The sequence below is a fragment of the Hirundo rustica genome, chromosome 1, assembly GCF_015227805.2.
Source record: "Hirundo rustica isolate bHirRus1 chromosome 1, bHirRus1.pri.v3, whole genome shotgun sequence".
NCBI classification, from domain to species: Eukaryota; Metazoa; Chordata; class Aves; order Passeriformes; family Hirundinidae; genus Hirundo; species Hirundo rustica.
Window position 1 is genome coordinate 136,797,300 of NC_053450.1, and position 25,966 is coordinate 136,823,265.

At 35.3% G+C, this 25,966-nt stretch overlaps 1 protein-coding gene across 1 annotated transcript in view; it reads left to right on the forward strand.

The window, feature by feature from the left end:
• MALRD1 (MAM and LDL receptor class A domain containing 1) overlaps positions 1–25,966 on the forward strand; it is a 235,169-nt gene that overhangs the window by 119,337 nt on the left and 89,866 nt on the right. The window contains exon 28 of the mRNA XM_040062159.2: positions 17,799–17,979. Within this exon, the coding sequence (XP_039918093.1) occupies positions 17,799–17,979 (181 nt within the window). The remainder of the gene's footprint in view (positions 1–17,798; positions 17,980–25,966) is intronic.

Here is a 25,966-nt window from a genome sequence, read left to right on the forward strand (position 1 = left end):
TGGTTTATTCTGGGCATTTGTATTTGTAGGATCAAGTACCTTAAAGTGACATTTTCACAAATCAATATAATTGACCCTACTTCTATGGGAAGTCACTCATGAATAAGGCTTAGTGAAACTGTTTCTTCTACCTCACAGCATAAAGTAGAATGTGTATTTCTACATTGATTCTTCTCACTGACTGCATGAAAATCAACCCCTCACAATAATGTAGAAGTTAGAAATTGCATTGGGTTCAGGTAGCCTCAAAGCAGGTTATCTGACCTCCATGAAACTAGAGGAAAAAATTAGGTTTTTAAAGATTTGCTTGAATGCTTTACTTAAGATTTTGCTGAACTTCAAATCATGCTCAAAAAATATAGACTATCTGTAGATTTAATAAAAAAAGACAGAGTTTATTTAGTAGACAAAATTAAGTTATGAGCAAAATTCTTTAAAACTTATAGCAAAGAATAAATTTTCCTAATATTTAGTTCCACATGGGAGCATAGTGGTAATGACCTTTATTTAATGAGTATCTACAACTCTCAAACGGACACAGTTTTAAACTATTTACTCCCAATATTGACCTGTGAACTGTTATTAAAACTTCTGTTTGAGTAGGAAAAAAGTCATCTGACCAATGAGTGAGACTAAGAGAATATTAATCCTAAGAGTTCTGAAGGAAATCAGTGGAGAAACTGTGAAATACAGTATTACTTGTCAAGAGTAACTTTTCTGGCATTTTGACTTCCCCGGGCAAGAAATTTTTTTATTTATATTTCCTGAATCTCAATTAGCACTTTTCATCTTTTTAGACATGGTTTCAGTGTTGTTTTAGGCCTGATTTTGACACAATGACATAAGCATATTTCCAAGCAAATTGAGAATGAGGGACTGATTAAATAGAAATAAGTCAGCTTTCACTGAAAGCTTAATTTTTCAAAAATAGCTTAAATAGAATGTACAAAGAAATATGCACAGCTGTAGGTAAATGCAGATACCATTCAGTGTGTTTTATTTTCCCAGATGAGTACATGAGGAAGTTAGTTCAATCTTCCTCTTTTCTTTTACTGGAAGACCATAATTCATTGTATTCCTGTACTGCAACCACATGTAAACATTCATTCCAAAGAGTACATGAGAGAGAATAATATATTTGAACATCCTTTGAAGGAAAAAAAAGTATTTCAAAGAGTTAAAGAATCGCCCTTATATCTTTCTTGTGAAGACGAGCTTTATCAGAGGATTTGTAACTTACAATCATTGTTTTTCTAGAAACACATGTAAGTGAAATTGTTCATACATGAATTATTAGGTTTTTTTTTTTTCAATTCTTTCAGAACTTGGCTTTTTCCTCACTTAGGATGTGAGGGTGATGAAGGGTGTAGGATTAGTGCGACTAGGGCATGTCTCTGTCATGCAGGGCAGTGCCAGGCAGTCTGACAGATTTAGACAGCGATGCACACAGAGTCACTGAAGCAACTCAGCAATATCTGGCAACATTCCACCTGAAGTCACAAGCCGTGTGTCTCAGAGCTAGTACCACTCTCCTAATTTCTACCCCAGCCTGGCCCCAAATAGCAAAATGTGGCCTAGATAACAAATGCACTTTCAGTCTCCTCCAGACTGCACAGCTCCCTAGTGGTGTTTCACTGAACCCAGAGATCTCTGGGAGTGATTTACTTTGTTGATTTGTCATCTTATTACCTCATAGAGTGCTGTCACATGGCTGCTTTTTAGCATGTTAGACTTTGAAGTGACTCCGGGATCTTTGCTGGCCAGACATATATTGCTCTTTTCTAACACTTTTCGGGGCACACATTCAACAGTGAAAGTTGTGATTTAAATGGATGTCAGAGCTGAGTTCTTTGAAGGATCATAGAGCTGTTGTTTAATGATTTTTACTGCAGCAACAGACATCAAAATCAAATCTTTTTATAATAACCGTGAAACATCTGTGAGACCTTGTCTGAACAATACCCTCTGAGGTTTAGCCTTGGGCTTAGAGCATTTTCCACACCTCTTCTTCTAAAGAATTCAGAAATTTCATTTTTTTTTGAGATAATAAATAATGCAAGAGATAACCTTGTGCCTGCTGGTACCTTGTACAAAGCATAAAGTATTGACCAGATCTAAAATCCCAAGACAATATCTAATTTTCCTGATCAACAACTCCACTTGGGAAAACCTCCCCAAATTGCTAAGAAATGTTCTAAGAAAAATACTAACATTTCTAAGACTTCCATTTTACCTCAGAAAAGGTGGAAGATATTTCTTTTTCATCTTTCCTTTCTCATCCCTTTTTACTCCCCTTGGTCTTCCACTGAGAAAAGTGTCCTTTTTTTTCCCTAATAAATACTGAACTAAGCAGATGTTATATTGTGAAACTTCATCAAGATCAGCTGTAACCCTAGCTCTCATGGTGAAGAACATTAATCTGTTACAGGTTTTGTATTCCATTAATGCAACTTTTATTTTTAATTCACAGATCAGTTTTAGAGTCGTGAAGCTCAAGATAGTCCTTGATCTTGGCAGGCTTGCAGTATCAAGCTGTAGTGTGCTTGAAGTTACTTTGATTAATCAATAAGGGTTCTTAACACAAGAGTCTAATTTTTGTCCTTGCAGAATTTTTTTTTCAGTTTCTGACCTTCCACTTTGAATCCTCATTAGCTTCAGGAAGAAAAACCAAACCAACAAAAGAAAAAGAAAATAAAACCCCCAAACAAAAAAAATCAATCCCCAAACAAACAAAAAGCAACAAACAAAAAACCCTCAAAACCACCCCAAACCAGCTGTGTTTCTGTATTTGCCATGATTTATTTCACAAAGGTGGGAAGATCTGATTCTGGTAATTTCCTGTGAGTCAGACTAGGAATTTTTTTTCGTACACGTATTTATGACTGTAATAATCTCTGTGTGTTTGTTTGTAGGTTGACCCCATATTATTAGGTAGAATTGTCTCATCATTGCACGCACTAACAACCAAGAGCACTGTAGAGAGCAGGCATTATTTGCAGCAGAGAATAATAGTGTCAATGCACTCAGAGTTTGGGAAACACCAGTTTCTTCCAAACAAAAGCAAACAAAACCTTCCATAACTCAGGAACTTCATGGTGCTTGCTGGTGAAAGGGTCATTGCAGCTCAAATATTAATTTCCTGCGCACTCATGGAAACCCCACAGTCCATTCATAGCAGTTTCTCATCTCTGTGGACTCAGATTCTTCCAACAGGTCTTTCTCTTCGGTCACACACCTCAGAATTCCAGCTTCCCTCAGCACTTCCCAGTGTTCCTCATTCTTTTGTAACTTGTTTCTGCAAGGTTTGCCAGGCCTTATCTGCAAATTAAGAAAGGGAGCTCAAATAAGGAATTTTATACTACTTTGAAAACTGAAAAAACCATGTTAACATGATTTTCTGTTTAAATTAGTGAAGAAATAAGAGATGACATAGTAATGTTACTAAAATCAGGAGTTACAGACCATTTGCATTAATATGCTGGAATATGTATGTGTAACTGTGAGGTCTGTAGAGTAGATTCGATTTTGCCTTTAGCAGAAGCACAAAAAGAAGATGAACACTAAAAATTGCAATTCTTAGCTCCCATATACGAGATTAGTAGAGGGCCTTAATCTGTCTGTAATCCTAATTTTTTTCTAGCTCCAGTTGTTTAGATGATGTGGTTTGTTCGATTGATTGGTTTTCAATAAATAAATCATTATTATAAATACGGATCTTATGGAATTAAAAAGTAAGAATTTTTTAAAATTTAGTTGTAATGTTGGGCTGTAATGTGAACCAGGAATAACTGGATGTAATCAAAATATGAGCATTTTCCTAGCAGAATTGGGGTCTTGTTTTCTAAAGAGAGTGAGCATACCACAAAACCCCACAAACCAACAAACAAAAAACCCAAAACCTTTGATATTGCATCCATCAAAACAAGATGTGGATGTTTTTCAGACTTTCACACTAAATGAAAATTTTTTGCTTAATTTTCAAATTCATACAAGAGAAAAAAAATCTTATAATGAAAAGCATTTTTGTTTGTTGGATAGCACTGAATAAAAATACAGTGGTATACTTTAAACCTGTTTTAATTCTAACATTTAGAATAGGAAAGCAAAGGTGTGGTGAACAAAAAAGTGCAAGTAACCTTACTTTTATTTCCTTTCAAAATCATCTCTCTAAGCCATTAGATGTCACCACACCTTTCTTATTATAATAATAAGATAGGGTTTTGTACCATGGGTGCCATTTTATTATTAATAATTTAAGTTATTATTTGGCATCCAATTTTATGGATCTCAATTTCTCTTTCACTGAAATGTCAGAAGAGACAGAGGTTGTGGAAAGGTTATATAAAACCACAGTGGAAAATTAGGCTAATGCAATTGTACAGCTTTATTTTATGTACTTCTCAGTTTATTGGAAACTGTGTTTTGTTTTTTGAAATTACAGTGGACCAGGCACTCAATCTGTATTTGGCTGAATCAATAAATCAAGGCATGAATGTGAAGCATCTTTCAGCTTTTAAGTAGTTTTCTTACACTTATTTTCTGTACATTTTTACCATCTCATTTAGGCATCTGAATAAAGTGGTTCTTCTTTGAACTGACGGAATGATAAAGCTTCTCTGTCATTCACGCCATTAAAATCTTCAGCCTATATTTAGATGTTTGGTCTTCCCCTCAGCACCGCAGTGTTGCTTTCCACACTTTCCACTGAATAGCACAATAGTACATTACTGTTTTCCAGTTTAATTTAGTTGGATCTCCATGGAAGAAAAACTTATTTAAATAAGAATTTCCAATGTGATCCAGAAGAGCTACTATTTAAATTTTGATACATGAGGCATCTAATTCATTTCATTGATCAGCGAACACTAGAAGAATCTTGTTATTTATGACATGGACATATCATTAGACGTGAAGGATTCGGCAGTGCGCAACATTATTCTGAGCATTTTGACAGTGTGATTCGGTTCAGAATTGTGTTCAATGGAAGTTCAGAAGGAGTATATTATCAAAAAGTTTATTAGCAGTCAAAAATTATTTAAGTTGATTTCCATCTCTTTAACACATTATATACCAGCTCTATTCTTCAAGAGTTACTGAAAGAATGAGAGTTCTGCTTTTCTTCTTTTCCCAGTCCAGCTGTTTTAGGAGTAAGTGGGCTGTGGAAAGGAATTAAGAACTAATGAAAATCTTCCCCTGGCTCACTAGTTGTACATTAATTAATAGACGTTTTCTTAAAAGTATAGTCTGTTAAAGTCAGCGTCTCTGGAATTTAATCTATAAAAATTGCAGCCCCCTGTGTCCAAGTTGTACCAAGATTTGTTGCACAGAGAAATGGGGTGTTTCTTCAGGTTAGAGCTGAGATTTTGTGACAACAATGGTTCAGAAAGATTCTTTTAAAGAGACCACCTGTCTAGAAAAAAGCAACGCTAAAGAGTTTCACAAGAGAATTTTCACTGTATGTAGTTGAAAACCTGAATGGTTTTATAAATAATATCCACAGAAAGTGTGGTCATATGAGAAAAAAAGTTAGAGATGACCATGGGGTAGGACCAAAGTCAGAACATGATGATAAATGATAATAAAATACCCTAAAACATACCATGTACTTTTCTGAGAATGACAATCTAACTGCTACGGATTTTATGCAGAGGATGCCATTGCTATGGAAATTTCTTAAACATCACCTTGAAATGTCCCTTTTCAAGCTGACATGATGAGATTGAATTTCTACTGTAGAAGTAGTATGGAAGACACATTCCTCCACAAATCCCTTAGAGTTTTCTTATGTTTGGTTGTTTTGTCACTTAGTGGCTGTATTTTTCTTTTATTTGACTTTTTAAATGTTGCAATATTTCCTCGGTTTGCACTCAAAGGTTTGTACTCTTCTGATAATTAGCTCTGTGCTTATTTGCTGTAGGGAATAAATCCATTTAGAAAATGCAGACGAAACTTCTGCACTGTCTGCAAGATCTAAGGAAAAAGGGAAGAAATGGAACCAAAGAATTGAGGTTATTGCAACTACTGAAACTATAAACCAGAAGTGGGTAAAGTAACAGTTGCTGCACTGGGGAAAAAAAAAAATGGAACAAACCCTGAGATATTTTAATTGAAAACCAAACAAAACAAGTCAAAAAATTAATGGAAGAGAAAAAAAGTGCCACTGAATTTCCTGTTCTACCTTAGGTTTATTTGTATTTGTTTGACAGGTTGATAGGTATTTCAAATTCTCTTTTACATATTGAAATTTGGCTGACGAGTGTTCCCATGTTTGTTTTTAGATCAGTCATTTTGCCTTTTTCTGGAAAATTACGCCTGTTACCACAGGAAAGACATCTTAAAAAGAGATCTCTGTACTTTCTCCAGCAGGAAGATATTTTTCCTAAGAAATATGCTAAGGTCACAGGAATTGTTGTTAAAATGCAGTTTGTCCCAGTCTGGGTGGGATTTCTATTACTTAAAGTTGCAGATGCCCCCAGAGCAGCTGCTGCTGCAGTCACTTTAGCCTCTCTTTTTCCATGGTGGGTTTTTGCTCCCCATGTCAAAAGGAAATTCAAGTATGATTTGTCTCATTGTAGAGCAAGCATCTCTAAGAGGAAAGGTGGCTGCTACTTTCCCTACAGCTTCCTGTAGTCTTGTAACTACATACAGTAACTTTTAGTAAGCAGTGTTGGGTACTGTCAGGAAGGTCCCTGGATAAATATTTGAATTTTGAATATTTCAGTAAATGTTGTCACATACTTATGTAAATTTTTAGTATCTATGCTGGCAACACAAACACCAAGGTCTCATGAATCTGTCTGCAAATTTTTTATCTTGTACATCCCTACCACACTATGTATGCTTACATATTTATAACTTCATGTGTCCTTCAACATAATAGGTGGTGACCATTGGATAGAGAAGTGTTTTATTACAGGAATATCTGTCAGTCATAAGAGCTCTCAGTTTGTAGAGAATATATTTCATGACTGCAGATTAAAAAATTAAATATTTGGTTCCTTGGCATTCTCTAAGAAATTGATAGTAATATCCCTTAGATGTTATAGAGACAGGACTTAAACCTTTCTCTTGAAGATGTCTCATTTGTTGAGGATCGATTCAGCGAAGCCTAGAATACTTAATCAAGCTTTGACTACATAAAGAACTTCCTATTTTTTCAGCCTCAGTGTTTTGAGTCCCCTGAGGCTGTCCAGTTCATCTAATATCCCAGAGGATTTTTTCTATATTTTTACAAGCCCAAAAGCTACAATCAAATTGAAAAGAATATTCCAAAAGAATACAGATGGGCTGTATAGTAGATGTCACAAAGAAAGAAATACAGTTACATCCCAAAGAACATCCCAGTGCATCAAAGTAGGAATGACACCTGACTGACATTAATCACTCTCCCACATATCTGGAAAAGGATATGATGCACTTTGATGATTAATAGGGAATATTCATGCCAATCCTTGTCCTGCAGATTTGTCACTTTGAAGAAGTTACAGATTAAATATTTATTAAAACCTTAAAAGATTTAATGGCAGTTTACAAGAATTAAGAATTACTATTGCCAGTCTTAAGAATTATTACTAATATTCTAATTATATTGTCCTGTATGAAAGAACCTTACTTTTCCTAAATATCTTTTGTTTGCATCAGAGATATGTACTTATTTTTCCTTTATTCTATCAAACTTTTATTTTTCTCTCACCAGAATTCCTGTAAAGATATCTTTTCCTACTTCCACTCAGTATTATACAGAGAATCAAAATGTTATTGGAGGTGAATTGCCAAACTGAAATATTGACTAAAACAAACAAAATCTCTGGAAGATTCTAGATGCTTTGTTCAGCTGAATTTGGTTTGTCTTGGGCCTTTTATTTTCAAGGCAGTTGTTGTGATAATTCTTTAATTCTTCATGCGCAGATCTTCACATTTTGAAGAGCTGAGAGGACTTTCACACAGGCTGATTCCATAATTCCTACTTTGCAGAACTGATTTTGTAAACACTGTGACACTGTGAATAGAATGCTTTTGACCTTAGCAAGTATCTGTCAAAGTGTCAGAGGAGAAAAGTCACCCTGCCAGCACAGCTTCTGCCTGCACAGTGTCACTGAAATGGTGCTTGGAACCACAACATGTGAAAGGAAAGGTCCTTCACCATCCTTTTCTCCAAAAGGCATCCTGGACAAGCACTCACTGGCAGTGTCTGGTCTGACCTGCAGACCTGAGGTGTGAGTTTTACCCATGTCCCGGTTTCACTGTGGCTCTTTGTAGGCACAGACTTTCCAAGACGCTCGGGACTGTGTTTTGCCATTGTCCTTCTGGCTGGGAGTCCTGAGGCATCTACCTCATGGATGTCACCACTGGTTCTAGAGTTTTTAGGGGCATGCACCTCCTACTTAGAAAACAAGTTTCTATTCCTTCTCTTAGTCCATATCCAAACTGACAACGGAAAAAAATAATGAGGAAAAAAAAAAAAAAGGACAGAGAAAGTGAGTTAAAGATGCATAAAAAGCGTTGAAATTTAATAACTGTTTTTGCCTCCTGTATGGTATGGTATTCAAAATATTCCCTATAGGAGGAAAAACATGACAGATTTGAGATTACCTCATATCTGCAAACAACTTTTTATGATCTTTATTTCATAATTTTTTCTGTTATGTCTATTACTCTATATGATCTGCATTTGTTTAGGTAGTGCATTAGGTAGTAAGGGGGTTATTTTTACTATTTAGTCCATGGAATCTATCATTGCACAACATTTAGTACACTGTCCTTGTTTGGCAGTATGGTGAGTTATAGCAGTTGTCCAGAATTTTAGAATTTTTATAACAGTGATTATTTCTCTTTCAAGCTTTGCTTTCCCAAAAAATCACAGTTGTGTCAAGTCTAAGATGGAACTTCCAAAGAGACCTGTAAAATGTGATTAAAACAAAGGAGTAAAACAATGGCTTGAGGAAAAAAAACAATAACAAAACCAAAAAAAACACAACTAAGTTGCTTGAAATGCTAATGGTCTTATAAAGTGGTTTTGATGCTTATCGTTACTTAGCCTTAGCAACAGAACTGAAGGAAAAAAAATGTAGTCCCAAGCAATCAAAGTCATACCTCTTAAGCCACCTAAAACTCAAAATCAAACAAAGATGGTTTATGACAGGAAATTAAGAAGAAATATGTGCATTTGAGGAAAAAGAAGGGCTGAGAGGGCTAGGAAATGAGGTGAGGATGAAGCAGTCCAAAGTACCTAATGAATACTCATTTACAATGAGTTTTATTTCTCTCTTCTAATTGGTAAGGATAACATATGAAATGAAGATATGTTTTTTAAGAGCCTAAGCATATAAAGGTATATTTGATGGAAATACTATCATGGGGATGCAAAGGGATACAAATGTCAGAAAAGTTTGCTTGCTTATAAATGAAAGCTGGCTATAATGACAGTTATTAGATTCAATAGTTGTAACACAATAGATCAAAGTTATAAGAAAGTGAAATAAATAGAATAATTTAAAGAAAAACAATACATTGTTCTTGCCTTCCCGTTACAGATTTCCAAAGTAAGTGGGTTTAAAATATAACTTCATCTTTTTTTAGCAAGAAATTTAATTGTCATTCCTCGCAATGTGTACCTGCTTGAAACAAACTACTATCTCGAGGTGAATTTCCTATCACTTTTTATCAAAGCATCTTTGAAACTGACTTTTCTCAACTTAGCACTTAGAGCAATTAAAAAAGAAGAATCTTACTATTTCAAAATTTTAATCCTATAAATATTGCAAGTGCTGGCACCCATGGCAGGGTCAGGTGTTGATGCCTTTTTATGCTCTGGAGGAATTCATTGAGATTCCAGATTTCCAAACAAAACTGGTGCATTTTCAAAAAAGGAATTTTATCTGCAATACACTTTTATTTATCTAGCTTTTTTCATTAGAATGAGTGGGGGGTGTTTTTGCTGAAATCCATAATCCTTTACTATAGTGATGTTAATTTAGGAAACGAAAATTGGGGACAAGATATTTCAGGGAATAAAAATCAAAATTTTACACAAAGGAGGAAATAAAAGGGGTAGCTGAATGGGTTTTGTCATTAACTCTTATTGTGAAAACCTACTGAGACTAATACAAACAAACTGTAATAAAGTCTTGAAAGCTGAAATATCACCGTATCATCTTGCTGTTTTCCTTCTTTCTATAATGCATTGTGAAAATTCAATTTTTTGTGTAATTTTTTTTTGTTTTGTAAAGTTTCCTTAAGTTTGTTAAGTTTTATTTTGTTAAGTTGTCCTTAAACGTGGAGCCAAATTTTCACGCATGCTGACATACATAGTTAGTATATATGTTGCCTGGATAAACATGCCATTTGATCAGCTCTGTGTTTCCTTTTTAAGTGTTTTTTATTGAAGATGGAAACTTACTAAATACCATGCCTGGTTCCTGCCATAACACTGAAAATTTTGAAATTTTTAATGCATATTTTCATTGCTGAGGGCCATGAATTTTCATTGAAGTCACTGGAGCTTGAGTAAGCTCATCAGTATCATATTCCTGAAGTAAAAATCATCCTGTTAAATACTTGTCCCTAATTTGTTCCTGCTTTTTAAAAGCACTACTCTGTAGATCCTTGCAGTTCTCTTGTCTGGTTTTTTTTTTGATGGTAGCTTCTTCATTTCTGCTACCTCAATTTGCTGAAAAATTCAGAATTCCATAGTGTGCATCCTGCAGCATCCCTAAGTTTAGTGATGGAAGATAAATTTTGAGTTTAAAACCTCTTCCTACATTGAAATTTGTTCTATGTGTCTTAGAGCTATTCTAGGACTTAATAATTTTGGAACTATATGTTTAATGCAGAGCTTCAACTTTCAGATAATTAGCAGCAATTTTCTAAATGTAACGATAATACTATCCACAAGAATTATTTAGTAGGAGCAAAAAATTTTCAAAATATTACCTAAAGGCAGAGTAATAAATCACTAATACTGTGCCCAGATTTTCCTACATTATGAGCCAAAACATGTACAAATGTTTTGTTTAGTTTGTTTGCATACACTTATCAGCTTTACCCATAAAATGCAGAGTGTGTGCTTTTCCCTAAAATAAGGTGGCTGAGCTGTTTTAACTAGTGCTGTTACAAAGCACCACTGAGCTGCTTGTAGTGAATTTTTGCCGGAGTGGTGATGGACAGGTGTGCCAAAGGACACACATGCTCACCCCTAACTCGCATCCTCATGCCCTTATTGGCTCATTTTCCTTCATGTCACTGAAGGAAAGATAAAAGAGAGAAAAGAAGAAACAGGGAAACAAAGAAAATAAGGAAGAAAATTAGAAAGAAAATGTTAGCCTAAATTTTAAGTCTCTGATGAAAAAAAATCTCAATTTCAGTTCATTTTTAAGAGATAATTAGTGAGAAATGAAAAAAATAGAATGTCTCATACTTTGACTATAACAGCAGATGGAGGAGACACAACAATCTTTTTTTAAAGAGATTTTGTTATACAGCATCAGTCTTCAGTTTTATTGTATTTTAATGCACTTTTGTTTCAAGCTACTCATGAGAGGCTGATGCCTAGGAAGTGAGACCTTTACATCAAACAAGTATTCTGCGTACTGCAGTGCTGAGATAGCATCAGCCCAAATCTATAAGGTGCTCAGAACCTTCTCCAAATAGGACTCCCTCTCAAGCAGTGAAACTAAAATAAGTAGATGGATTATATTAGAAGCATCAGCAAAGATATGAATTGTTTTATGACTTGGGGAAATACAAATTCACGGACAAGGTCTTTATGGACAAATAAGGAAAAGCTGTGACTTTTCTTCCTACTGCCTCCTGTTTCTTTGATGTGCGTGTGAAGCTCAGGGCTGCACTCCACTCCTTGCTGAGAAAAGGAGAAAGCATGGAAGGAACACAGTTCATCATGGAATACTTCATTTTGAAATTACTTGGTCAGCCATGAAAATACTTTATTAATGCTAAACACCAAGGAAAATAAAACTTCACTAAATCCAGGTTTATTAATTAACTTCATTTGTGCACCGTGAAAATACATTTCATTCTAAAGGAAAAATAATTGCCTGAAAAGTAAACTGCCCTCCTGAAATACCCTTGTAAAACAGAGGGATAACTAGAGAATAGTGGCAGTTAAAGTCACATTATGCTCATTCTATGCTATTTTTCTGTGTGTTGTATAACGTATATAATGTTTAAAAAATTCTGGGTCATCAAAACTTGTCAGGAAGATATTGTTTTCAAAGCAACCTGAAAGCAGAGATTTATTTTCTGTTTTTTATAGAAGTATGTAAAAAGAGGGTTTTTTCCTAAAAAGTCTGAAAGATGCTATGGAAAGGGGAGTCTTTTGATATGGTGAATCTGGAAAGTGTTTTTAAGGTATTAATAACAAACAATTTTTTTTGGATGAATCATTTGAAAATATTCTCTCTGATTAAAAAGCCCTCAAGTATATTTGGTTTGAAGAGTTCAGGAATATTTAACAAATATTTTCATTGCCTCCATCCATTTGGTAAGCTCTGCTTCATTTCCTGTGGCTCTGCTGAAATAAATATCTGATGGGAATGAACCAGGAAAATATTTTGAACCCAGCTTGGAATATGAATAGGAGAGGTACAGAGCAAGAACAAAATCTGTGTTTCATTGCTGTTTCACTGCAGATGCAAGTGGGGAGATTGCCTCATAGAATATTATTGCATCTGGAACACTCACTGTATTGCTCTGAAAGGAAGTGTATTCACAGGAAGTTTCTTTGCAGCATCTTGTAATGGAAAATCACATACTCCTTGTGCATGCTTTGGAGTCAGTTCCTAATATTGTTCTGACTCTGTTAGAAATGTAGCATTGAAAATAATGGTCATCTCTGATGGATAGAAAAAATATTAGACTCAGACAGAAAATGAAAGGAATTCTAAGACAAAAGTAAATCCCTCCTCTCCTTTATTCTTACTATCCCAGGTGAATTAATGAGAATATTGAGCATAGTTAGGTGTACCTTCCCCCTTGAAGCGCTCAAAAGAGAGGCTATAAACACTTTAGCGTGTCCTTCAGCTGAAGACAAGTGTGAGAAAGATTCTGAGTTGCAATGGAATGAAATCATTGAGAAAAAATTCCCCTCAGACCATCAGAAAGCAGATAAAAATCCTCTGAATGAATATGAATTTTCTGATAGAGCTAGGCATATAAAACTACAGATCTAAACAGGTTGTGCCCTTCTTAGAAGTAATTCTGCCATTTTCTGAAACCATTTATGCATGATGTGCCAGTGGAGGACTAGGGCCCACTGCTGCAAATCAAAGTAAAAATATACCCTTTCCTGTCAAGTTTTCCTTAATGATGGCCCCTCACCTCAGCCTGACCTCTCACTATGTTCAACCCACAGAGGGCAGTGATGTGCAATTAATAATAACTTTTCAGAGCCTTAAATAATACCATCTGTTTTTAGCAGTCTTCTTGTGTATTTTTGGGAAGAACTGACAATTCTTTTACTCAGTCTGTTAACAACATTGAACTCTTGGAATTTCTCACGTTGAGTTTAGGGAATTAAAAAGAAGAGAATTGCAAAACTGGTTGTAAAAATTACATTCTGGGGAAAATTTCTGGAGCTTTTTTGTAGTAGTATTGCCTGGTAATAGTCTGCATTAATAAATAGTAAATCAAACACTGGGAAGCAATAAGTCTAAAGTAGAAATACACATGCAAATCTAGGATGTGTTCTATTATATCCCACGGTCCAGTCACCCTGCAAAACTTCTAGTATGACCAACAAGCAATCCTCTTTTACCATTTCTGTCTGCATAAAGCCTACATGCAGCTAAACTCCTGAGGAGTAGGAGGAAAATGAGATTCCTGCCCTGACCAACAGCCAGAAGAGTCAACCCACACACATATGGACAGGATCACTGACCGAACCCACAGATCGGAGCCACGTTTTATCAGCCTGTTGGAGCAGAGCTCCGCAGGGCCTTTTGGCACCAACCAGCCCAGGCTGAACAGAAATCTACGCTCACTATGAGTAGGCCTTAGCGAAAGAATAACCTCTTAAAAGCAGGAAAAAAAAGGTGACATTGTGACCTCCAGTCTCCTCTACACTGAGCATATTTCTGATTGTCAAATATCACTTTTACATAACTCTCCTCTACATAAATATATGTATACAAGAGTGAAAGAGATCGAAGGATTTCTGGATGCAATGGGCAGGTCAAAGTACAAAATAATTTTTCTATCCCCCTCAGGCCATATTTGTGTTTGTTTTAGAAGTAAACACATTCCAAAGATATGAAAGAAATGCCAAAGCACAAGACAGATTAAAAGGCTGGAGAATGCAGAAAACATAACGGTAATTCATGAAATGGGATCTGCAAAGCTGCAAAGTGATGATTCTCTCATGTCAAGCAGGTATCCAGAAGTGTATAGCTAACAGCCCTGAGCCAAGCCAGCTTCCCTCTCTGGGGCTGGGGAGAGGAGGAACACCAAGTTCCTGCTTGTCTCTTGCTTTCCCACCTCCCCTTGGATGTTTGATGCAGACAATGTGAGGGCTTATGACTTTGAAGGGACTTTGCCCTCCGCATTGGAACAGCCTTCCTACAGTTACGCAGTGGGGGAGGATGCTTTTCATTTTGGTATGTAGAGCTGTTGCTGAGCAAGTGAAAAATCAGCCTTTCATGCTTTATGAAGTGGTACTGGGGTGTAGGAACTCCTTCTGTGGAACCTAGACAAGAAGAGAGATAGCTCTTCTGCATTTTATTTGCGTACTCATATTCAGCAATTTGTGAAGTGCAAGGAGACTGCAATAAAGTTTCCATCTGGAAAAATTCTTCTTAACAAAAAAATATTTCAGTGTCTCACTGTATAAAAAATTCCTTGATGCCTATAATTGCATAAACATTCAATATTTTATGGCTATGATACCATATACAAATTGATTGCTACAACATTTTTGCGTGGTTATTTCTAAAGAAATATGTGATCCCTATCACTTGTTACTTGTAGCATCCTTTACTCAAAAATCAATGTGATAAACACGTTAGTCTGAACAGAATGTCATATAATGAAATATAATGTGAAATCAATCAGAATCTGGCTAGCAGCAGACATGAGGTTCATACTCTGGTTAAGTGTGTAAAACTCAACACCTCCAGATTTTATATAAATACTTATCTCTATTTTTTAAAAAAAATCTCCATACATTCAATCTTAGATACATCTAATTTTGTAATAGATTTGGGGATTTACGTTCATACAGAAAAAAGTTTCGAATTTTTCTATCATACATGAATATAGGGCAACTCCCTTATCATTCAGCATTACTTTAATCTCTTCATTTTAAGTTTCCTAAATTCACTAATTCTAATTCAACTGATTCACTAATAAACAGCACTGAGCTATTTTTGTAAAATTAATCAGTGATTTGTTATAAATCATAATAATGAAAATTGTTTGTATTTCAAAGAGTTGTCAAGTGCAGACAGAAGAGGGTCCATATACAACAAATGCGAAAAATGTTTAAAAGTGCATATTTTCTAAGTTTTGGGGTTGTATTCTATGTTGCAGAATACAACAAACTAAATGTAACTCATCATAACCATCCATTTTATTCATGCCATGAATAGGTGGAAGACGTTTGCAGACTAAACCAACTATCACAATAATAAGAAATACTCTCTTGGAGGCTGTTCAAAAATATCAGAATCAATGGAATAGATATAGCCGAGCTATTGAAATAAGTTCAGTTATTGATGAATAGGAATAATAAGAGTAAGTTTAAAATAGATTTGCCACTCTGATTTACCACTTTTGAAATAAGCTTCAATTACTATATCCGCACTTTTTGAGCTCAGTGTTAGTATAGAGCCCTCTAAACCTGTGTTTCTATACTGATTGTATATAGAAGCTTTTAAAACTATTTTAGTCTCATTCTGATTCCAGTCCCCCTTAATTGCACTGATTTTGGCCCAAAAGGGGCTCCTTCAATGGGGGGGTGGTTGGTTGCTGGGACAGGCCCCCAGGGAAGTGAGGACAGCATGAAGCATGTCTGAGTACAAGGAGCACCTGGATGATGGTCTTGGTCATGGTTTACTTTTAAGTACTTCTCCAAGACGAGAGGAGTTCGATTTGAAAATCATCATGGGTCCCCTTCAACTTGAGATGATCTATGGTAAAAGAACAAGCTGCTGATGTGATGGCACACAGAGTTAGGAATCTCTCTGGGAGAAATTCATTAAGAACATCATAACCAGTTGTCATCAACTCTGGAATTAATGGTGCAAAGCACTACTAAGGTCCTGATATATTATTTTCACTTTAATGGACTGTGTCATTTTCTTTAAACAAATGAGACATAACTGAAGAAACAATGCCTGAACTTGCATCTGTAGATGCTTGTGTGCTCAGATATCATGACTTAAAAAGGGCTGCTATCACCACTGCTCTAACATCGCTAGTTATGTGCAGAAATAGAGTTATTCAGTTGCATATCTATGACTTTACATGAAGTTATGGAAATTCATCCCTGTTATTTTCTTTCCTGCTTAGCATTTTAAATTAAATTTGCCATAATTTTCAGAAACCTCTTTACTGTTCATTATGATTTTCTAGAACACCCTTGCAAAACCATACTTCAAGTGCCTCTATGCTTTGTTAGGTCTGAGGACCTCCTTCTAAAAAATATCAACAATCCTGGGAGTTCCCTGATCCAAAAACAACTAATGTAATATTTGTTCGCATGCTTGTCTGCGCTTTCTTATTTAGAATACAATATCTAAAGCACCAAGATTCATTTTCTCATCATAAATATGCATAAGACATTCTTATTAACATAAATCTGATCTAACAGGTTCACTATGGATAAAGAAATGTAATTAATTTTCTTCCCTGCCTATTTTACTGCTGTCTCTATTTTCCTTAGATTTTGCTTATTCATGTACTACAGTCTTAGAACCTTTGTTGTGCATTATGTTTAGCTCCTTGATGCATCTCACAGTGTTTTTTCTTAACTGCAGCTGAAGTACTAATGGCTTTTGCCAAGAAAAGAGTAGAAAAACAATCTTGTTTACAGTTTGAATGGTTAGTCAGACAGTCACAAAGAAAATAGATTTAGATATATACAAAACTTTTGTAAATGTTTCCTTTCCTTTTGATGTCATCATGTATATGTGTCATCCCTTGACAGCAAGAAAAATTGGTGCATCTGCATTTTAACACTACTGCTGTAAAATGAAGGGTGTGGTTTGCTGCTGACTTGCCAGATAGGTAGTATAAAAGGTCTAAAGATAAGATTTAAAATATATTAGTGTATTTGTGAGTCAGAGTATTATACTTATTTACCTTCAAATAAGCCATATTACATCTATGGTTATTACATATTTGTTAGTTTTTTCCTCTCCTTTATCACCATTGTCACATCTTTGTAAAGATAGATGGATACAATTTAAAATGGTAGACTAGCCTTGCATCCAGTAATATATTCTAAAAACAAAGAACAGTTTTGTATAAAATTAAATACAGCTCTAGTAAAATTGATGGTTTTGCAGTTCAATCACACACAAAGTAATTTCTCTACTGAGACTTTATCTGCTATTGATAGTTGTTATTTGCACAGTACTCATCTAATTTCACTGCCTTTCCTAGTATCCTAGCAAAGACTCTGTTTTCCAATTCTTGATACAATTGCATGGGCATCTTCAAGTCTTCTCTCTGTTTTGTTTGGTTTGGGTTTTTTCCCTCAAAACTTGGTTTTGTTAATCCATACTTGTGTTTGATAATCCACACTTGCAATGTATCTTACTATATATAATTTATTCAAATTTCAGACTGATTATGGGATTGTGAAAATATGGAGTGAATCAGGAGCTCACGGTGATGAGTGGAACGAAGTCAAGTTACACTTGGGAAAGCTACGGAATTTTGAAATTATCTTTGAAGGCATTCGTGCCAGAGACCTGAGAGGAGGAGCAGCAATAGATGACATAGAGTTCCACAACTGCACCACAAGTAAGTTCAAGAGGAAAGTTTCTAGAGGGGTGCTACATGAGGTGTGGGAAGTTCTTGTTTGCTTGTATGATAAATACATCATAATTTTACCGTTTTCATCATAATTTCACTGCTCATAAAATCAGTTATGAATAAATTGTTTCTGCCCTTATAATTTTAATACTATTCCCTGCACATACATTTGTGTGGTACTCTCACACTAGTCTGTAGAACATAAATCCAAGAAATTAGTAAGGATTTTTCTTTTTTCTTTTTTCTTTTTTTTTTTTTTTTTCTTTAAACCATTGGTAAGTTATTTAGTCTGTGATGTTGTATTTCATAACATAAACATTTTGTATAAATTGCTTCAGATTATATTATATGAAGTCTGTGGTTTCTGTGTTTTGTTATAAAGTCTCTTGCCAAAAAAACAAGTGGAAACTACAAATGAACCTTTATCATTATTCATTTTCCCAGTTTAGCTGAAGTGTTAAGGTCAGCAAAATAAAATTTTTGACTCCTTCACAGAGTACTCTCTTTAATTCATATCTCTGTGGACATAGGCTAAAATAAGAATGACGTTTGACCTTATTAAAACCAACAAAAGCAACAACTACAACTACAGAAAAAAAAAAGAAAAAATTTCCCCAAAAAACCACCTAACATTGACAAAAGAAGATAAATGCTGAGTAGGTAGATCATGGCTTCTCTCAGGAAAGTAAGTGATCTTCCTATCTTATAGAAAACTGTGTGAAGCAGCATAAGTGGTTTTGGTTAATGAGGTGATAATAGCTGATGCTACATATCAACACTGTACAAGTTTTGTGGTAGTTGTTTAAACAAGCTTTAATCCCTGGCCATAGACTGGATGCCCATCATCAACTGCAGTATGAAAAATGAACTTCTGAACATCTCTTGATCTAATTTCATCTGAAAATGAAGGGTTTGCATTCAGAAATTGTTGTATAATTCAAAGAATGGAAACTTGATACAATCTGGGACCTTCTTCAGAACTGCACTTTAATAAAACTCAAAGGCACATGTACTCTTAAAAGCTCTAAGACGCATGTAAGCATTAGTGAGCCCTTTGCCTTTTTTCATTGTCCCCATTGCTGTGCATGTGATTGTTATCAACAACAACAACAACAACACACAAAAAAACCAAAAAAACAAACAAAAAACCCCAAACAAACAAAAAAACCAAAAAAACCCAAAACAAAACAAAAAAAAACCCCAAACAAACAAAAAAAACCCCAAAAAACAAACAAACAAAAAAACCCAACAAAACAAAACAAAACAAAACAAAAAAAACCAAAACAAACAAACAAACAAAAACACCCACAAAAAAACCCCCACTCAACCCACAGGTAGATAGGTAAGGATGCCCTGGTAGGAGATGGTAAGTCAATATCTATCATCCTGAATAACAAAGTGGATGCTGATCTCTCTTGCAATTTGTTTCCAGTTGTGTTCACATGTACTAATTGATACCAGTGGGGTCTAGTTAAACCACATTTCTGGGATTCTGTTCTGTTTTGGGGTGAGAAAAAATTAGACACTTCATTTCACACTCAGATTCAGGAAGACACTCAGCAAATAAAAATAGTAGAGTTTATATTTTTAAGGAAGAAGTAGCATCTCTGTTAAGTTCATAAAGATGGTATCGGCATATCTTAATATAGTGTCAAAATATTTCCTCTTACTCCTAAGTCCACATATTATATAATAACCTGAAAAATGACAACATATAAGCATAACTGGAAATATTCCAGAGTTGTCATTGCAAGGAAGGAAATTGTTTCAATAAGGATTTGGAAAGCTGTCCTATGAAGGATCCTCTGATTGCTGAAATTTACATTGGTTTTAGTCTAGGACCCTATAAATCTGAATGTTAACAATGTTTTATATCAAGTCCTGCATTAAAATACCTCTTCAGTGAAACAGTTCAGAAAGTAACTTGGTTTATTACTTTATGCCAACTGCTTGTTTTACAGCACGGCTTCAGGAAGAAGCTCTGCTGGGAAAGCAGTTGCACCAAGGGCTCCAACTACTTTCACACACACCTTCAGCATAGTCACATTCCTGTGTATTTTGCAGAAAATTGCAGTTTATGAAGTTAGATGATTCAGAGGACGCTTTTCTCATAGAAGATTGATATGTACAATTGAAGCTCAATATGCAATATAAATTTTTTAAAAATTGATTTAGGAAAGTTGGAAACCCAAGATGATGATCCTTTATAGAGTTGTCACTTGCGTGGTGATTGCCTTTGCACTCTAATAGGGTACAGACTCCATACACTCAGGAATCATTTCCTTATACCATTTGTGGTAGTGTATGCTAGGTACAGCAGGGTTACAATTAAAGTTTAGGCGCATGCATCCTATGGGAATGTGTTTATGCTTATGCCTTTGCTTTCCAGAAACAGCAAAGGCCTTTTTTGCTTTTCAGCTGTATCCATGTGCATCTGTAAAAATGCATGTCTGTAAAATAAGCAAAACAAGAAAACAAAACCTAAAAACCCCACACACACCACTACACCTTAACCCACCTCCACCCTCTGATTTTCTTGTCTGTATGAGGATACTTAGCCTCAAACCAACGTTAAAAGGGAATAATTTAGTACCTTTCATATCAGTTCTGCACTCTGGTTATGTTGTTTTGCCTTCTACTCCACAAGTTGATACCTGCTTGCTTAATTTTCTCAAAACTTTTGGTATGCTGACCTTCCTGTTGGCACGATGACACAAAGGAGCCTGGTCTGACCTTTCTTATTCTTGTTGTTATTGATTCTTTACCCTTGTAGAACAAACAAGCAAAATACATTTTGCCAGTTTCTCAAAAATAACATTTCCCACCTGACCCAAGCCTGGGGCATCCAGGATAGAGAAAGCATGTCATGTACAGATAGCATTTTTTGCAACACAGAGTTCACAGTTTTATTGTGTCTGTCATAACAACGCTAAAAGTCAGCAAACACAATCTTACTGTGGCCAAACTCAAAAAGAAGAGTAGCATACAAAGCAGAGGGGGAACAGGGACTTCTGATCAACAAAATTACTTGACTTACAGCACTTACCCATGTTCTGTGTTTGTAGCTGTAGAATTGCTGGGCTAGACGTATGACAAGGGTCCTCTAGGAATACTGAAGCTGCATTTGTATTTTCTACTTGGTCTTATTGTGTTAAACTAAAATCTTACGTTTAAAGGGTATTCTGGAAGTGTTAATTACATTAACAGTGGAATTCAACATGCACAGAAAAAAACTATAATTAAAACTTGAAAACAGGTTTAAAATAAACATGATGAATTTGAAATGAGACTGCCTTAAATTGCATGGGGGAAGTAATGGAATATTTAGCTGCTTCTCAGCAGACAGCATTTAGTGGTGAAAACTAATGTAAGAGGAATTCTAGAGCCTTCAAATATTTTGAGATAGCCTCCTTCTCACAGACTGTCCTTTTGGAAGCCACTGAATGGTATTCCTGGAACAGGGTTTACAGTCAGCACAATAAAATAATTGCCTCTTTGTAGAAAGTATGAACTCAAGTTGAGACAGTGAAAAGGGAAGAGAGAGGCAGCCCATGTGATATTTTTACATATGAATATTAGATCTGTTTTCTGCTGTATGGTACTATTCAATGGTTGTATCATTGCTTAATTTATCTAAATACTTATTTTATTTTAAATGTATTTTCCTTCAGTTTGCTTCCATACAGTGTGTTATAAGCACTGTACACAGATACTCATAAGGGCATCTGCACTGAGGTGGATTCTTGGCTCTTCACTTACATAGCTGTGATGTACATAGCTCATTTTACATGAGGATTTTCAACTCATTAAGAGAATCCTTCCACTATTTCCTTTTAAAAATTAATTTGTCAACAGCTTCTATATCATAGAATATTATAGAATACCACAAATGGCTCTGTTTATTATGATCTGACCTTCTGAGGCCCTTTCCTTCATGGCTTATTTTCTTCAGGTCTTACTAATTACTATGGAAGTGAAGGACCAGAAGAAACTGTGGTTTTATTGGAAATATGAGCTTTAGGAAATATTGTCAAAGATGGAATAAAACAAAGACATAGAACAGTCTTATCAGTTGGTTTTGAGAGGGTAAGCAATGTTCTGGTAACAAAAATAAGTTAAATTCCAAATCAGATACATTTTATTTTACAGGGTAAATTAAAAAATATGAAAAATAGTCAAGTTACATAACAGTTGGAAAAAAATTGTTCTTAACAAAAGAATTGATATTATTTGCACCTTTTTATACAATATTTCTTTATACAACTTTATTGAGACTATTTTACCTGGAGTTCATTGCCATAATTTCTTGTGCTTTTTAATAATTCACTTTGACCATGCATTAAGTTATTTGCAAACTGAGAAAAAAAAAAAGTCTCCATTTAATATCTCCATTTACCTTAATAAAAAAAAGTAAAATATTTATGAGGATTCTGCAGAATAATACCTAATGATAAATTTATTTTTTACACTTACGACATTTAACTTTATGATCGCATGGTCTGCTACCATTAAGGAGGACTTCAGGCATTACTGATCTGCTTTCCCAGCTGATGGCTCACTGTCACATGATAGTGGATCACGGGTATAATTTCTCAGGCATGCTGTTACAGGAAGTCTGATTTTTGTGCATCTATAATTTTAAAGAAAAGGAATTTTGTACTCTCAGATACACAACAGCAAGTGTAAGCATGGACATGTACATGACTCAGCCACATCATACATACTGATTTTGGCATCTCAGGGCACCACCTGAAAAACTAACAAGGGAACATAAATGAAAATAAGGGAATCATAACTCTGACTTAAAATTTGAAGGAAATTACCATTTTGACATGTACTTGATTTATATAATTTTTAATAGTCTGGGAATCCAGTGCCATAGAAATCCAGAAATAAGTCAGAACAATTACAGCTCAAGTGATGTTTGTCAGTTGACAAAGTTTGGAACCAGACCCCACAAACTAATCTTCTGATGTTACAATTATATTTAGTTTTTAAAAGAAAGAAAAGTAAAAATTCCACAATCTATTAATAGGAAATAGATTCACCAAATTGCGCTGAACAGAAATTTTCCTTAAAATATAATAAAGCTTGCTTTCCTGGTGATAAACTTTTATTCCTCTTTTTCCTCATATATTTGTATTCCTCCTCACCTACTGTTTGTGGCAAAAACCATAGGTGAAGGTATGGAAATCCTTTGAACAACTTTACTTCCATGCCCTCACAAAGAAGAAGCTTTGAAAGTCTCAGCAGAAAAATCCTTTCTCATTAGAATTCCAACCTAGCTTTGCAGATCAGAGACAAAATAGCTAAACATCCTAGTGTTTGTGTCTGTAGGCCACCTTTTTTTTTTATTTTTAAAACAAGCCAGTGTTTCCTTTAAATCCTCAGCTATGTATCATGCAAAGATTTATGTTTAGTGGAAAATTTAATTTCTATTTCTCGAACATTTGAGAGAAGTTCAAGCTCTGATAATAGAAGTATTCAATACAAATCTGGCCCTGAAGTGAGAGGGAAGGGAATTCAGACAGAGGAAACTGCCAGACCTAAATTAGTCACTAAGGATATTCACTGATGTTCAGACAGAATATATGCCCAGTTTTTTTAATTTTCTTCCCCACTCCCCCTTCAAATATTTTAATGATTCACAATGTCTTTCACTTTTTTTTTATAAATAGGTCAGTGTCAGGGTATTCTGACATGGGGCACTGGAATCACATGACCTGGCTATAATGTCTCAGTAAATGTGCTAAAATCAATGATTAAGTTCTTAATTATTAGTTTAATATTTGTATTTTGCCCTTACAAGGAAATTATTCTTTGATTTCACTGTGAGCTGCCAATTTAAAATTTTCTGCTACATATTGAATCTTCTTCATTACAGATGAAGAAAGGTAATTTTGAAAAGTCTAGAAATTTTGGTAGCTTTAACTTAATTTGGCTTAATGTAACATGCATTAACATGATGTACTTTATCATTTGCGGGAAAATTTTACTGAATTCAGATCCCATTACACTCAGCAGTGGGTACAGATATGCACAATTTGGTTCTAGACGTGAAATAATCTCCCTTTTGGCAATACGAAGATCAGATGCCTTTCAGAGGATATTCCTTCTATATACCCTTGGAAGAAGGACCCAGTGAGGAAGGCAGCGTGCTAAGGACTGATGTGGAGGAAATTCAGGTTCCCTCAACCCAGCTTGCCGGGGCTGCCAGTTACACTGAGGGAAGACATTAATTCCTGCACAAGTCCTGTTATGCAGAAATTCTTAAACTGCGCTGAATATTAAGACTTTCTAGAAATGTTTGACAAGTATAAATTAATTTTTACAAAAGGGACAAATACGGTACAGTCTGGATTTGGGGAAAGAATTGCATCTCACAACCTTCTTTGAAAAAATTTAAAAATGAAAAAAGGTAAGTATAGCACCAGCTTCAAAACCACAGAATTGTCTCAGTTTCACTGCATTGACCAGAAGGCATTGACATATGTGTAAACTAGGATTTCTGTTTCTGCTTATGTAAAAAATGTATGAGCTTAACAAAAAGATTTGTTCATCACCTTCTTGCAACTCTCAGAGATGTATTAGGAATGCCACAGATTTTGAATATGAGAAACAAGAAATAACTTTTACCTCATTTTCCAAGAAGAAACCTCAGTAGCATTTTAAGTTTCTGTTTATCTCATGGGAAACTTTTGAAAAAGAGCTGCTGACTCCAAAGATAATTTGGTTTGCTAGCACATGGCTGTATCCTCGGGTTTTCAACATAAAACTAAAATCTCCTCATTTTGGCCTTTGCTTCACATATTGCTTACTCTTCACATCCAGTGGTAGATTTTTTGACTCCACCTATTTCAAAGCCACAAGAGATGGCTTTCTACAGCCACTAAAATATACAGGGTAGAGGTGAATGGACTTTCTATCTTATTTTTAATTTACAATCCTTGTCTGTAAAGGTGGTACTAGAAGAATGACACTTGTCCCAGCCTGAGCTCATTTTCATGTAAAATTACTCCAGAAAGTATGCACCCTTCCAGAACAGGCAAACTGCATGTCACCCATCCTACACCTTCATGCAGGGTGACACCCGAGATGAATTTCACATCTAAGGGGAATTCTGCAAAGACAGGGAGAGCACTCAGCTGAGGAAGTGTCTCCTTGTTGCAGACAATTGCAGCTTGCACTATGTGCTCAACTTCATTGGTCTGTCACAACAACCTCTGTGGACCACATTAGGACAAGTCCATATTAAAAAAATAAAATATTCACATGAAATGCTTCAAAGAAATCTGTGATAACTGGAGAGTGCTGTGATTGAGTTGTTTTGATTCTGCAACACAATGGAAGCAAGTTTGACAGTCACTTTTAGTGGAGATATCATTGAAATGTTCTCAAAATAATCTATTCATCTGAACTTTCTGAAGTGCAAACTCTACACTGAAATTAGGATAGAGGGCAGACAGGGAGGGGAAAAAGGACCAAGTAGAGATCTCTTGTCAAATTGTTTCAGGAGATATGTTTATCTGGTTGAACTTGTTCATAATTACTGGGAAATAGGATTTTCTGCAAAAGTATCTCATGATTTCTGCTTTATTTCCACTGCTCCCTTTCTTTTACCACTCGCACATTCCAAAGAGGTAAAGCCTAGAACAACCACACCCTCATTGCTCAGTCCTCACTGCTTCTCCCTTGTGTGTCCTTTGGTATTAAGCAAAATATGGTCGATCCCTATATGAGTACTATGAGATCCTTATCCTGCTGATAAACTGTATACCAAAGCTGGTCTTTCAGTCCTTATCAAATATAAAGCTTCTGCCCTTGTCTCCCCTGGATTTATATACCCCATTGTATCAGCACTAGAAGTTAGAGAGAATTCTCTTATCTTTTGTATTGCTCGAGCCAGAGCCAGTTCTGCATTTTCAGAACTATGAATAAATTTTTTATTCTTCCAGGTTATCGGGGGCCTTAGGTA